Below are 14,424 nucleotides of genomic sequence, written 5' to 3' on the forward strand. Positions count from 1 at the left end.
ACTTATCTTGCATAAAAAATCACACAGCCAATCATAACCCAAATTCACATACAATTCAATGAAATATACCATTTGATCAAGCTATTACATGTGTTACAATAAGGTACATGCATAATCATAAATCAGTTCATGCTAATCTACTAGAATTTTATATGTATAAATTCCTAATTATAGACATTCGGGCATTCAACACACCATTGAGACATTCAAACACACAACATGCAAAATCATCAAGCCAAACATGAACACACAGTATGCATTGAGAGCGAACAATCAACATATATATTCACAAGGCTATATATCCCACCCCTCATGCTTTGCCCTAGATATTGTTGTTTACAACAAAACTTAGTCAAACCCCTCCTTAGAACTTGATGAATTCGGAATTTGAGAATGAAGGAAAAGCTGAAGTAGGGTTGTAAACCTTACTTGAGCCTTGATCTTCAAGCAACCAAGAAATTACTCACATGCAATTGAAGATTGGTGAGACTTGATCATAATCATCCTTCTTCTTCCTCCAAGAATTTTGCCCCACCTCTCATCCTCGCACTCTCCACTCCAGAATCTAATTTTTAGAATGGGAAATTCAAGAGCAAATGAGTGAAAATGCAGAAAATTGAGCTTATATAGAAGGAGTATGGTATTACCAATATGCCCTTGGTCTTAACTCAAATTCCCTCATAACGCCACTAGGGTTTCTAAACTCCTAATCCTCTTCGTTAACCACTATTAATTTATTACTAAACATGTGATGGTATATGCTTAGAAGATTAGGGTATTACAAAATTAAATATCATGAATCCATGTAATCAACAACCATCAATCCATAAAGAAAATTCCTTGACTAATATTTTCCATTTAAAATTGTCAATAAAAAATATTTTCCTTTTTGAGGCTCAATAGAATTAACTCTTTCCTTCTTCACAAAATAAAATTAAAATATCTTTTTGGTTTTATTATTAATACTGGGTTAGTTTTTATGGGAGTTAATATTTTAAATTTTCACATTTAACCATCAGTATCTTTTGTTTATATTGCATAAGTCTCACATAAATTATCTAAAATTCTACGTTTTGTTTTGAAGAGAAAATAATAACTTATTAAAAAAAAATTAGGGGTGAAGATTCACCGAAGCACAACTAAGGTAGTCACACGAATCACAATAAATGTCATAAGGTATAAAGAAGAAAATTAAACAGCAAAACTATACCTAATTAAACTAAAAATATGTAACTTTTCTAACATATATTTTATATGGAAGAAAGTAATTTTTTACATTTATTCATTGAAGAAATAAAAATGAAATTAAAATTTATTTTCGAATGGTATACAGTTTTGACAAATTTAATATATGATATTTATTATATGGTATTCATTATTACTGATAGACAACTCATAAATTTTAGACCCCAAACTAAAAAATTAGATCCCAAAGTAAAATAAGTGTAGATGTACACAGAAATAAGTTGCAAGAATCAAAATATAAAAATAAACAAGAAAATAAAAGTAAAAAATAAATTTGCCAAAAATAAAATAAAATATACAATAGAGATCACAACATAATAGTGCTACAAAACTGTGTAATAATTGACAAATTTATTATTACTCAAAATCCACAAAACATTATAAGAATCGCGTAAAAACAAACTGGAAAGTCATGCTTTTATTCAACTACAACATATCTCTCTTTGAATGCATTCATCCGTCGAATTTCTCAAGCTCATTATCACTTTCATCACAATTCAATTTCATCAACATCATATATAGGCTCAAACTCATTATCCACGTCCATCATAGAAGTTAACAAAAGTTACAAAACTAAGAAAAGAGTTAGTTTTCCCAAATATGATACCTGCGGATTGTCTTGCCAAAGCATATTCATACATAGTCCAATTAGTTCTTTCTGAATCATTTGGGGATTTTCCAAGATAGAAAACAAAGAGAGTTTTAGTTCCTAAAACTATGTTATCTGCATTTGTAATATTACGAACATTTCCTTTCTTCTTCCAAAACCCGGTGTTGCAATGTCTTCTTTCCTCGTTAATTTTTGTAGTAAAACAATACCAGTGCCAGTGGCTACCATTGTAGATTGAATAGGATGACGCGGGAGACAATTCAAAGGGATCAGAGTCAGATAGGTTCATCTCTTTAATCATGTGTGAGCCATTGAAAATATGGAGCTCTTCGTTATTTTTGTTGGCAAGGTAATAGCCAATAAGAATTACATCATAAAACCCTTAGTTGTAACACAGCCACACTCCATGACTATTAGCACTACAAGAAATACTCGAATTTCCTGCAGATTTACTTGCGGATTTTAGCTCAATTTTCGCAGGAAACACGTTACATGCGGATTTTCCTGCGGTTTTTTGTTCCTAGCTAGAACCTTCGTGGGTATTATTTTCAACAGGAAATTCCGTAGCTAAATCCGCAGCAAATTCCGCAGGTAAATCCGCAACAAATTTTGAATCCGCAGGAAAATCCACAGGTAATTTCTATCTCAAATTTATTAATTTTTTATTTTAATAAACTTTTGAATCATTATAAATTATATGTTAAAATAACTATAATATAAATTAAAATTATAATTCAAAATGTTTTCAATTAAAATAAGACATTCAAATTCTTATAACAAAAAGTTGGTAACAAGTACTTATATAGTCTCATTACTACAAAATTGGTAACAAATACTTACATAGTCACATTACTAAAATTGACTCAAAAAATCAAGCTATTACTAATCATTTGTCAACCAAGTTAATAAGATAAAAAATCCAAATTACAACCAAGTCAAAAAGAAAAAAAAGTACAAATCATCTCCCATCCAACCCGGTCTGTACTCCAAGTCTTTGCGAACATCTTGTAGTAGCTGAGACATCTTAGCGGCACCTCTTCTTTCAAAGTTACGTCGCACCGTAACATTGTGTTCTGGTGGCCATGTAAACTTTTTCTGTATTAAAAAAACCATGTTATACATCCTTCAAATATACACAACAAAGTAAAATGGAATTGTATCATATGATGAAATGCATAAAAATGTTTGGATTAACTAATATATTGTTAATGATAGATTATTTCAGCAAAGAATGTGAAATTTATATTGTGGCATGTTGTTAAGGATGCATTGTTCAAAATTGTATCATATACACAAAACATGACTACTAGCTTACAATAAGAGTACTAATTGTAACAACAATTATACTAGCTTGAATAAGAGATTAATCTTTTGCTCATTGGATGAAAAATCTTCCAAGGGACACAAAAACATACATGAAAACTTCATCTCCTAAAATTATATGAATCACTCTTTATAACTAGTATTATGATATCTTTTTCAAAATTCGCAAAATTTAACCGAATTTGATCTCATGGAACCACCTTCTGGTTACCCTAATTCATCTATAAAACTTTATATGAATGAAGTTGATGCATTGGGATAAAGAACTTGTAGAGAAATTGAAGGACCTTTTCTTGAGTACATGCAGAACCAGTTTAATAAACCAGTTCTTACTTCAGGAACTGTTATATTTCAAAACTCAAATTCTACTTTGGATAAAAATTGGTCTACTTGGCTTGGCGGATTCAAAACAGATTCAGTTGTTTATTATTGTTTTGGAAGTGAATGTGTTTTAAGGCCAAATCAATATTAAGAAGTTATGCTTGGTCTTGAGTTAACTGGTATGCCATTTTTTGCAGCTTTGAAACCACCTTTTGGTTTTGTAACTATAAAAGAAGCATTATCTGAAGGGTTTGCAGAAAGGATTAACGGAAGAGGTGCCGTTTATGGTGGATGGGATCATCAACAACTAATTCTAGAACATTCTTCTGTGGGATGTTTCATTACACATTGTGGTTCAGGTTCTGTCTGAGGTATTGGTGAATAAATGTCAATTGGTTTTCATTTTTTCTAACCTTCCTAATTGACTCAAACTAATAGCCAAAAGTCTAATACAAATGCACCAACCAAGATATGTTTAGGCAATATTTAGATTACCTGAAATAAGTCAAAGAAAGAATCTCTTTGATCAATTGATAATTTCTTCCATGATGGTTTTCCCTCATTCAAATGTGTGCGTATGATGTGGGCAATTTCTGCAACTACCAATTTGTGATGGTAAAACCTGAAAAAGAGACATTTTAAGCACAAATATTGACTTTAAGTGGTGAAAGTAATGTTAATACAAAATAAAGTACCTTTATTAACTATTATATGCGAGTAAGAGACTCACCAGTCACCTTCGGGAAGTATTAGGATTTTAGTTCCAACGGTGTCTCCACTAACATGGCTAGATGAAGATGGGGCTTCAATGACCATAATTTGAGAAGGGATGGGTCGAGAATATAACTTCTTGTTCAAGTCACTTTGAACAACAATTTGTTCAAATTTCACTTTGCAACTGAAAGCCTTAAAAATAGAGATGCTACCAATTCTTTTATAATACTAAACAAAAATTATCCAAGACAAATATTTTTTATACATTTCAATACAGATTTCGTGAAGCTGAAATTGTTTAACTACGTGCTACTGTAACTGTAAGAATTTCAGTTCCAACAATTTATCAACAATTTGGCTTATATATTTCCAACAATTTATCAACAATCTGGCTATATATTTCCAACAATTTGGTTTTATTTTAACTGCTGATTCACTAGTTGTAAATATAAGGCACAAATGGAATACCGATTTTTTGTACGAAGTGGTGAAGTGAGCCTTTGAACAACAAGATTAGGTCCAACCAGAGATGAATTATGCTTTGCAGAAAACAACTCAGATGACTTGAGATGAGATCAACCAACTGCAAAATCAAATCAAAACCCATAACAATTTATTTTCTAATATTCATTAACAACTAACTTTATATATTATGGTTTGATAAAATCACAGGGAATTAGAGAAACTGAGGAATGGACATATGAAAAACACTACATGTATATAAAGTCAATAGAAGCATCTTTTGTTAATCACTTGGAGCCCCCACTTAAATGATAACTCATAAGAGTGTAAGATAAGAATAACACAAAAATAAAAGATAGTTACAAAGTGGAACCACTAGTTAAAGTAAAAAGAAAATACTGGCCTAAAATATATCTTGTTAGTTTCCAGCCAACAAGAAAATCATTGAAGATTTAAAGACAGCAAAGAACACAACTATATGAATAAAACCATAACATAGAAAATCAATATTACCACTCATAATAGATGATCAATATTCCTTTTTTGAGTTTGCAACTAATATGACCCGACAAAAACTACCATAAGCGTATGCTAGTAACGTTTTTACTTCTAGCTTTATATCGAAACACTATTGTTTAAACGCTCTATTAAAGCTCACAAAATTATTTGCTGAGAATGCTAGCAACGTTTTGAGATGCTAACAAGCACTAACAATTATTAAATCTGCAGCCATTTGTTTCTACTTCAATTCACCATTCTTAACATAAGTTGAAATTAGTTTATGTTTTTTCTAGCTTCAAAAACACCTATAGAAAATGAAAAAGCCTTACTTTTTTTTTTCTAAATGAAGTAGCAAGTAATCAATTTAACAAAACAAACTTCCGTAAAAGTCAATCCATTTAAAACCAAGTCCACCAATGAACAAGAAAAAAATGGCTTCTAATATGAAGACAAAAGCACAAAACATAGAAGACTTGTCATGAATCATTTTTGGTACATAATGCCAAAGCACAGTGACCACCCCTTGTTTACAATTACTCTAGAAAGACAGTCATATTATTGGTCACTGTAATATATAGGAACCAATATTTTCTTATTTGGACAAGAAATATACATGGAGCAACAAATGTCAAAATATTATGATGATACAAAATATTATATAACAATATGAAAGATCATGAGATACCTCTAAATTAACAAGCAGCAGTATGTATAGAGTCTTGTCCAGGAGCAATCCAACGACGCGGTTCAAATGCGGAGTATCGAATATATCCCTGTCAGAAGACATGACAAAATAATAAGCATTGAGGTGAATCATTTGTTAGAAACAAAAACATTCTGGCACCGGCAGATAAATATCCTTCATGTTTCTTAGGATATTTAAGACTAACCAAAGCCCTTCTGACACCTATTTTCACACACAAAAACTAACCAAAAAAAAAACCCGGTGAAGGCAATTGAAATTGTGAAAAACAACTTGCAGTTGTTGTTCAACACAAATCACTTCTCCTCTACTTTGAACACAGCCCCCACACCAATACTCACATAAACCATATCTCATACCATCACCTTCCTCACATGAGTTTTCTCTTTTTTCAAACAAAACAAACTACTGTTAACTAACAACCATCACCTTCAACAAATAATAACAACAACACAAAAATCCAGTGTCAAAAGAAAAAGAAAGGACTTGGTTGAGAGCTTTTATAAAACACTATGTGTGATAGACTACACTAGGTAACACTAGATCTAAAATGCATAAGAGATAAAAATGATAAAACAACTTTCTTTCTAATTCTGCCTCCATGAGAGATTACAATATATAGCTAGGGTAAAGATAGCTAAATGGGCCATGGGCCACTTAATTGAAATAACAAAACAACCCAAATAAAATAAACTACTTAAATTACTCTTAAGTTAAATGAAAATCCTTTAGCCATACTGATTGGGTCTTCTTTCTAATGGGTCTCTCCTGTTTCCTAACAATACTCATTGGCCCATTAAGAACCTTGTCCTCAAGGTTCATAGGTGAAGAAGGCTGAATAGGCAATGGGAGAACTGGGCCGCAGCTAACTCTTGAATGGGCTGGATCGGACAATGTGGGCTCCATGGGAAAATTGTGTTTGCCTGAAGAAACAAGTGGAATACGCCAGCTTGCATCTGGGGATATGGAGGGGCTGGCAACAGAAGAGGAGTTCTTGGGCAGTGTGCCAGCATGTGAGGAAAGTAATTGCTTTACAGGCTGTAATGCATTGGAAGGGGAATCCAAAGACTTTTCATCAAGGAGCCGTTGGGAAACAACAAAAGAAGAAGCACGCATGGGACGCGTGGCTATAGACGAGTGGACCGCAGCTTCCACTTGTGGGGCACGTGATGCTGTGGGGACAGCAAACTTGCGTGAAAGTACATTATCACATGGGACTTCATTTGGTACTTTCAAATCAACAGAGTTGTTATATTCACGAAGTGTGTTTTCTTCTTTTTTCTTTAAGTTCCTAGAAACTTCAGCTCTCTCATTCCTTCCTTCTGATATTTCCAAGCTCCTATAGACTTTATCTCTTACTTGTCTCTGTGAAAACTTTGGTCCATGAGCTTCAAGCTGAGACGGACGAAGTACTTCCACACCGGTCACAGTTGGAGTAAGTGTTGGAACTTCGTTAGCTTGCTGTAGATCCATGGTCTTTACCGTTTGACTAATGTGTGTTTCTTTGTCAGATGCTGGAGAGAGCGGATCCGACCCTTCAAGAACAGGCTCCAGAAAATCAATGAGATTGCCGACAGGGAGGGGCTGGAAATCAACTTGTGGTTCCTTTCCAAAGTAAGGCCGTAGAAGGGCAACATGCACAACTGGGTGGATGCGCGAAGAGGACGGTAAGTCTAACATATAAGCCACTTCCCCTATACGTTTAATAACCCTGAAAGGCCCAAAAAAACGTTTTGCTAATTTTTCAGAAGTTCTCCTTTTTACAGTGTTTTGACGATATGGCTGAAGTTTGAGGAGCACCAGATCGTTGGGTTGAAAGGTGTAAGCGATCCGTTTCTGATTAGCCTGTTTTTCCATTGCAAGTCTGCTTTTTTGCAAATTTTTTTTAAGGGTGACCAAAACCTCTGTGTGTTGTTGCAGGCAAGTACCAAGAGGGTCTAAGTGTGACGAGTTGGTGAGGAAGTCAGTAACGTTGGGAGGGTCTCTTCCGTAGAGAGCTTTGAATGGAGACATGTTCGTAGCGGAGTGGAAGGAAGTATTGTACCAGAACTCAGCAAGATGAAGAAATCTGTACCAAAGCCGCGGATGGTCACTGACAAAGCATCTAAGGTATGTCTCCACCGATCTGTTTACTACTTCCGTTTGGCCGTCAGTTTCGGGGTGATAAGAAGTGCTATACTTTAGTGTAGTCCCCTGGGCCTTGAAGAACTCTCTCCAAAAACTGCTGAGAAAGAGCGGATCTCTGTCCGAAATGATTGATTTGGGGGCTCCATGCAGACGAAAGATTTCTACCATGAAGCGAGAAGCAAGGGACTTAGCAGTGAAGCTTGTTGGTAATGCCAGGAAATGCACGAACTTTGTGAGTCGGTCGCAGATCACCCAAATCACTGTGTGACCGAAGGAATTAGGGAGATGTGTAATGAAGTCCATGGTAAGATCTTCCCACACTCGCATAGGAATTGGTAGAGGTTGCAAAAGTCCCTTTTTTTTCTGAGTAAGATATTTGTTATGTTGGCAGGTAGAGCAGTGCTTCACAAAGTTCTTCATGTCCCGATAGAGTCCCGGCCACGCAAAAGAGTTAGAGATGCGAGCAACAGTAGCTTTCACACCCGAGTGGCCTGCTGATGGTGTGTTGTGAAATTCGTGGAGGATGGATGGCCGGAATCCAAGAACATCAGGTATAAATATTTTGTCCCTGTATAAAAGTAATCCCTTTTTGAACCTGAAGGAGTTAGTGTCCTTGTCTGCTTGAATATGTTGTGTGATAGTATGCTGACCCTCTGTTGTATTTGCATAAAAATGCTAGAGCTTGCTGAGGATATCTGGGACGGTTGAAGAAAGAGTTAAAAGCAAAGATTCGTCAGCTGGAAACTGCCTACTTAACGCATCTGCAACAAGATTAGAACGACCAGGTTTGTAAAAAATTTCAAAATTAAAGCCCTGTAATTTAGAGGTCCATTTTTGCTGTTCTGGGGTTTGTATCTTCTGTAGTAACAAATTGCGGAGACTCTTTTGATCTGTGTGAATATGAAAATGTTGACCGATAAGGTATTGACGCCATTTTTTTACTGCTTCTGTGACAGCATACATCTCTCGCACGTAAACAGACGCGGCTTGCATCCTTGGGCACATTTTTTTGCTGAAGAAGGCGATGGGGTGACCGTCTTGGGACAACACAGCTCCAATTGCAACTCCAGAAGCATCTGTTTCGACAATGAAAGTTTTAGTAAAATTAGGCAAGGCAAGAACCGGCATGTCGGTCATCTTGTGCTTTAATTCTGTAAAGGCTAAACTAGCCTCTGTACTCCATTGAAACTTAGTAGAACGTAACAAATCGGTGAGAGGAGCGGCGAGTGTGGCGTAATTTCGAACAAAGCGTCTATAGAAACCGGTGAGGCCCAAAAATCCGCGGAGTGTCGTGAGTGATCGTGGGGGAGGCCAATCCAAAATTGCCTTCACCTTTTCAGGATCAGGTGCAACACCACCTGCTGATATGACATGCCCTAAGTAGTCAATTTGATCAGCTGCAAAAACACACTTAGAGAGTTTGGCATAGAAAGAATTAGATTTTAATAAATCCAACACAACCTGCAAGTGAATTAAATGCTCTGTGAAATTAGGACTAAAAATGAGAATGTCATCAAAGAAAACTAAAACAAATTTTCGTAAATGAGGTCTAAGTAGGTCATTCATAGCTGATTGGAATGTCGACGGGGCATTAGTCAGTCCGAATGGCATGACAAGGAATTCATAATGCCCGTCAAATGTCCGGAAAGCTGTCTTATGCGTATCTTCTGATGCAAGTCGGATCTGATGATAACCAGAGCGTAAGTCTATCTTGGTGAAAATAGTGGCAGAACTCAGTTCATCTAACAACTCATCTATGGTGGGAATGGGAAATCGGTCTTTAATAGTTACTGCATTGAGGGCTCTGTAATCAACGCAAAAACGCCAAGTTCCATCTTTTTTTTTTACTAAGAGGACTGGTGAAGAAAAAGGGCTGCTGCTAGGTATAATAGTCCCATCTTGTAACATTTCTTGAATTAGGATTGTCATGGCATCTTTTTGTGAGTGTGGGTAACGATAAGGCTTCACATTGATGGGTGGGGTATTTGGTAAAAGAGTGATGTGGTGATCGTGAGGTCTGCAAGGGGGGAGGCCTTTTGGGTTTTGAAAAATGGTTTCATAGGATTTTAGAATTTCAAGGACTTGGGGATGGAAGGTTGAACTGAATTTGTTCAAGGGATTGAGTTGAGGGTCGGTTGGGGTAGAGGAAGTAGGAAGAGGGTTCATAATCATGAGATGGAGTGATGCGATAGAATCGGTGTGGATAAGTTGGCGTAGTTGGTGAAATGAAGTGTGAATAGGATGAGTTTTTGGATCACCCTTAAGAGTGATTTGTTTTTCTTTGTGTGTGAAAGTAATAGATGGAATGGAGAAATCAGCTTGGATTGGGCCTAATGTGCGAAGCCATGCCATCCCAAGTACAACATCAGCTCCCTCAATTGGCAATAAATAAAAGGGAAGAGTGAATGAGTCATTGTTTAGGGTTAAGGGGACGTTGTGGCATATTCCTTCACATTCTAAGTGAGATCCATTGCCCACCATGATAGAAAATTGAGTGATTGGTGTTGCAGCGAGATGAAGGTGGTGAGCAATCCGAGGTTGTAAAATATTATGTGTACTGCCGGTATCAATCAATACCATGACTGGCAGTCCCCCAATTTGGCCTTTAAATTTCAGTGTTTGGGGTGAAAACTGTCCCGTTAATGCTTGTGGGGAGAGTTGAAAGTAAGTATCCATCAGTTCTTGAGTTTGTTCAGAATTCTCACAATCAGTTTCAACTTCAGTATCTAATACCTCGTCTTCCGCTAGCAAAATTAGAAATCTGCTAGTAGCGCATTTATGCCCAACGACAAATTTTTCATCACAATTAAAACAAAGTCCTTGGGCACGACGTTCCTGGATTTGGGCTTGGGACAGTTTTTTGATGGGTAATTTAGGGCCCGGAGGTGTGGATAGAAGTTTAGTTTGAAGAGTACCATGGGCAGAAGTTGGCTGAGTGTTTGTGGTGGTGTTATGTTTTTGGGTGTATGGGCTGAAAGGTCTAGAAAATTTGGGCTTTGTCTCCTTAAGTTTAGATTCAATAAGTTTGGCAAGCCCAATAGCTTGGGAAATAGTAGTGGGGCGGTGAATGGCCATTTCGCTGCGAATCTCAAGGTTTAATCCAGAAATAAAACAATCTAAAATAGCATCCGGAGGTAATCCAATGACTTGGTTTCCTAGCTTCTCAAATTGTGTTTGGTATTGCATAACGGTCCCTTCTTGTTTTAATTTAAATAGTTCAGCTTGGTGATTAGCATACGTGGAAGGGCCAAATCGTAACTCTAGGGCTCTTTTGAATGAAAACCAATCGGTTAATAATTGATTTTGAAACATCCACTTAAACCAACCTAAAGCATCACTCTTCATATAAAAGGACATTAAAGACAATCTGCTTTCTGGTGGTAAATTGTAAAAGAGGAAAAATTGATCGGCTTGAAATAGCCATTCTAATGGGTTAGACCCATCAAACATAGCTAACTCTAATTTCGGAGTTCGAAATGGTGGTAAAGGGGCCATAGTAGGAATGGGTGGGTAGGGATTGGGCTGGGTGAAATGAATATTATGATGGGGTGGGTAGGGGTTGGGCTGGGTGAAAGGTGATTGGTGAGGGTTAGGGTTTTGAAAGGAAGGCGGATCTGGTGGAGTATTTGGAGCGTGGAGGGCAGTGGGGGTAGGTTGTGTGGCTGTTTGTCGTAAAGGTGTAGTGGCTGGGGTCAGAATTTGGGGGATAGGTACTGTAGCTGCAGAAATAGTAGATGGGTGTTGGTTAATACCTGAAGATTCTGCAGGGGAGTGAACACCAGCAGCTGCAGCGGCTAGTTGTTGCTGTTCTTTTTGCGTGAACATCTGTTTCATCGCTGCCATTAGCGATTCAAAACGAGAATCATCCACCTGCCTTTCATTCTCCATTTGTGTGTGAATCTGCCCAAGCTGCTGCTTTGTTTGAGCCAGCTCTGACTGCACTTTATCAAATCTTTCATCCATTTGTTGCTGAGTTTGAAGCATAGCATTGTCTAGATGAAGATGAGATGTTTGGACAGCTTGTTCAATAATTTCTTGAGGAGAAGGTTGGGTAGGTTTGGGAGGAGCCATGAGTTCTAGATGAGAGCACCAATGATAGACTACACTAGGTAACACTAGATCTAAAATGCATAAGAGATAAAAATGATAAAACAACTTTCTTTCTAATTCTGCCTCCATGAGAGATTACAATATATAGCTAGGGTAAAGATAGCTAAATGGGCCATGGGCCACTTAATTGAAATAACAAAACAACCCAAATAAAATAAACTACTTAAATTACTCTTAAGTTAAATGAAAATCCTTTAGCCATACTGATTGGGTCTTCTTTCTAATGGGTCTCTCCTGTTTCCTAACAATGTGTGCAAGATATTTTTACAACAGTCATGTCGAAACAACAAAAGTTCAATTAATAGAGCGTGCGAGAAGAACGGAGAGAATCACCGTCGTCTACGTACTCAGAAGAACGACGAGAATAACTTCTGTGGATGTGAATCTTCAATTGGTGGTTGTGAATCTTCAATCCATGGTTGTGAATCTAGGTTTTCTGTGGTTGTGAATCTTCTATCGGTGGTTGTGAATTTTCAATCGGTGGAGCGTTTCTAGGTTTTCTGTACAATCGCGCCTTTTGTTTTACGTTCAAGTTAATTTCAATTGATTTTGTTTTATTATTCAATAAAGTAAAACAATCTAAGAGTATATATAAATTTTGTTTTAGAGAAATAACAATTAAGGATAATGTTTTAGTGGTAGAATCATGGGTTTAAAATGTGTTAGGTTGGGAGTTCGATTTTTGCTTCCAAAACTTAAATGATACTTATTACAGTTCAATTTTTATCATATATTTTTTAAACTATAATTTATACTTCCTTAAACTACAACAAATTGAAGAATTACATAAATATAAATACAAATTTTCATACCTTTTGTTTCATTAAAAACTAAAATTGAAATTAAAACTAAAAATCTACTAAAATACACATTGATAATTAAACTAAATAAAATCACCATAAAAATAACTAATAAAATAGAAAAAATAATGATTAATTTTTAAAAAAAATTTAAACAAAAATTACTATTATTTAATGAAAACATTTAAATATGTTTAATCTGTAGCAAAATCCACAGAAAACTTTCCTGCGGAATTACCTGCGGAGTTTGTATTATAGTTTGGTTTTAATATAATAGGTATCTGCAGAAAAGTCCACAGGAAACTTTCCTGCGAAACTACCTGCGGATTTTGTATAATAGTTTGGTTTTTTGTTTGAAATTTATATTCCGCAGCAAAATCCGCTGGTATTTCTGCGGATTTTTCTGCCAATTCTTGATCTGCAGAAAAATGTATTTTATTTAGTAAATTCCCAGGAAAATTCGAGAAATACTTGTGGAAAATTTTCCGCAGTAAATTTCGCAGGTAAATCGAGTATTTCTAGAGGTGTTGCAACCTCAATGTCTTCTTGCATATCACCAGCTTCTTGTAGTTTTTGTAAATATAAAGTTGTATGTATTAATTTGATGATGTGACACGAAAAATCAGTGGAAATGTTCAAGTTGAGTTGTTGATGTTAATAAGCTTCCTGATCATCAGATATCGAAAACTTCATAAACTTTTAAACTCATGTGTTTGAACATTTTTCCAAAACCACTCTTAATAATTATTTGAATACATAACTCAACATAAAACTTCAAGAGAAAGTTTATTAGAATAATGAAATTCGAGTAAAGCATAGAATTTATATATTTCATCACGAATTATACGAAGCTACTATATTTAGTATTCACCGATGAAACTAGCCTCAACTAATATTCTTTCTTGGTAACTTGAATCTGAATTATGATTGCTGTACCATGACTATTAGTTAAAATGTCTTATAGAAACTTCTAAGAAATATGCATTTTATTAAATTAAATTAATTGAATTCCCTTCAGAGTTTTTAAACAGTTTCCTATTTAAAAACAAAAGTATCATTAAACTTATGAGGCTTCTAGACAGATGGTCGAATTAACATTTATCATCAATGGAACATTAAATAAAAACCTTTGAATTTAATTAATAATAATATTTTTTGAAAAAAATAAATGAGAACATCTCTTTCTCATCTATGACATCTAATTCACCAAAACTTGACAGATATGATTGTTGAAAACTATAAAATCGTGACAAAATGATATTTTGAAACCCTAAAATTATTTGAACAAAAATATGCATTTTTCATTCTGTTTCTATGAAATTTGTCAGGTTTTGATGGCTTTAATATTATTTGATATTTTCCTCAAGTATTCTGAATCTTTACTACAACCTTCTAAATGGAAATGCATTAAGTTAAAAACTATTTAAGACAACAAATTTAATTACTAAAAATATAATGATAGATTGCCATCACATTCAGATTTTTTCTTCAAATATAACCAACGTTAA

The 14,424-nt window shown here is 35.3% G+C and overlaps 1 protein-coding gene across 1 annotated transcript; it reads right to left on the reverse strand.

Annotated features, from left to right (window-relative positions):
- Positions 1–2,700: 2,700 nt before the first annotated feature.
- On the reverse strand, positions 2,701–4,415 carry LOC131641222 (uncharacterized). Its single transcript, XM_058911524.1, has 3 exons — positions 4,230–4,415; positions 3,995–4,121; positions 2,701–2,950 (listed from the first exon to the last, which is right to left on the reverse strand). The coding sequence occupies exons 1-3, from the start codon at positions 4,313–4,315 to the stop codon at positions 2,780–2,782; spliced, it is 384 nt and encodes a 127-aa protein (XP_058767507.1). The 5' UTR covers positions 4,316–4,415; the 3' UTR covers positions 2,701–2,779.
- Between the last annotated feature and the right edge of the window lie 10,009 nt (positions 4,416–14,424).

Source organism: Vicia villosa, unplaced genomic scaffold (genome assembly GCF_029867415.1).
Source record: "Vicia villosa cultivar HV-30 ecotype Madison, WI unplaced genomic scaffold, Vvil1.0 ctg.003584F_1_1, whole genome shotgun sequence".
Lineage (NCBI taxonomy): Eukaryota > Viridiplantae > Streptophyta > Magnoliopsida > Fabales > Fabaceae > Vicia > Vicia villosa.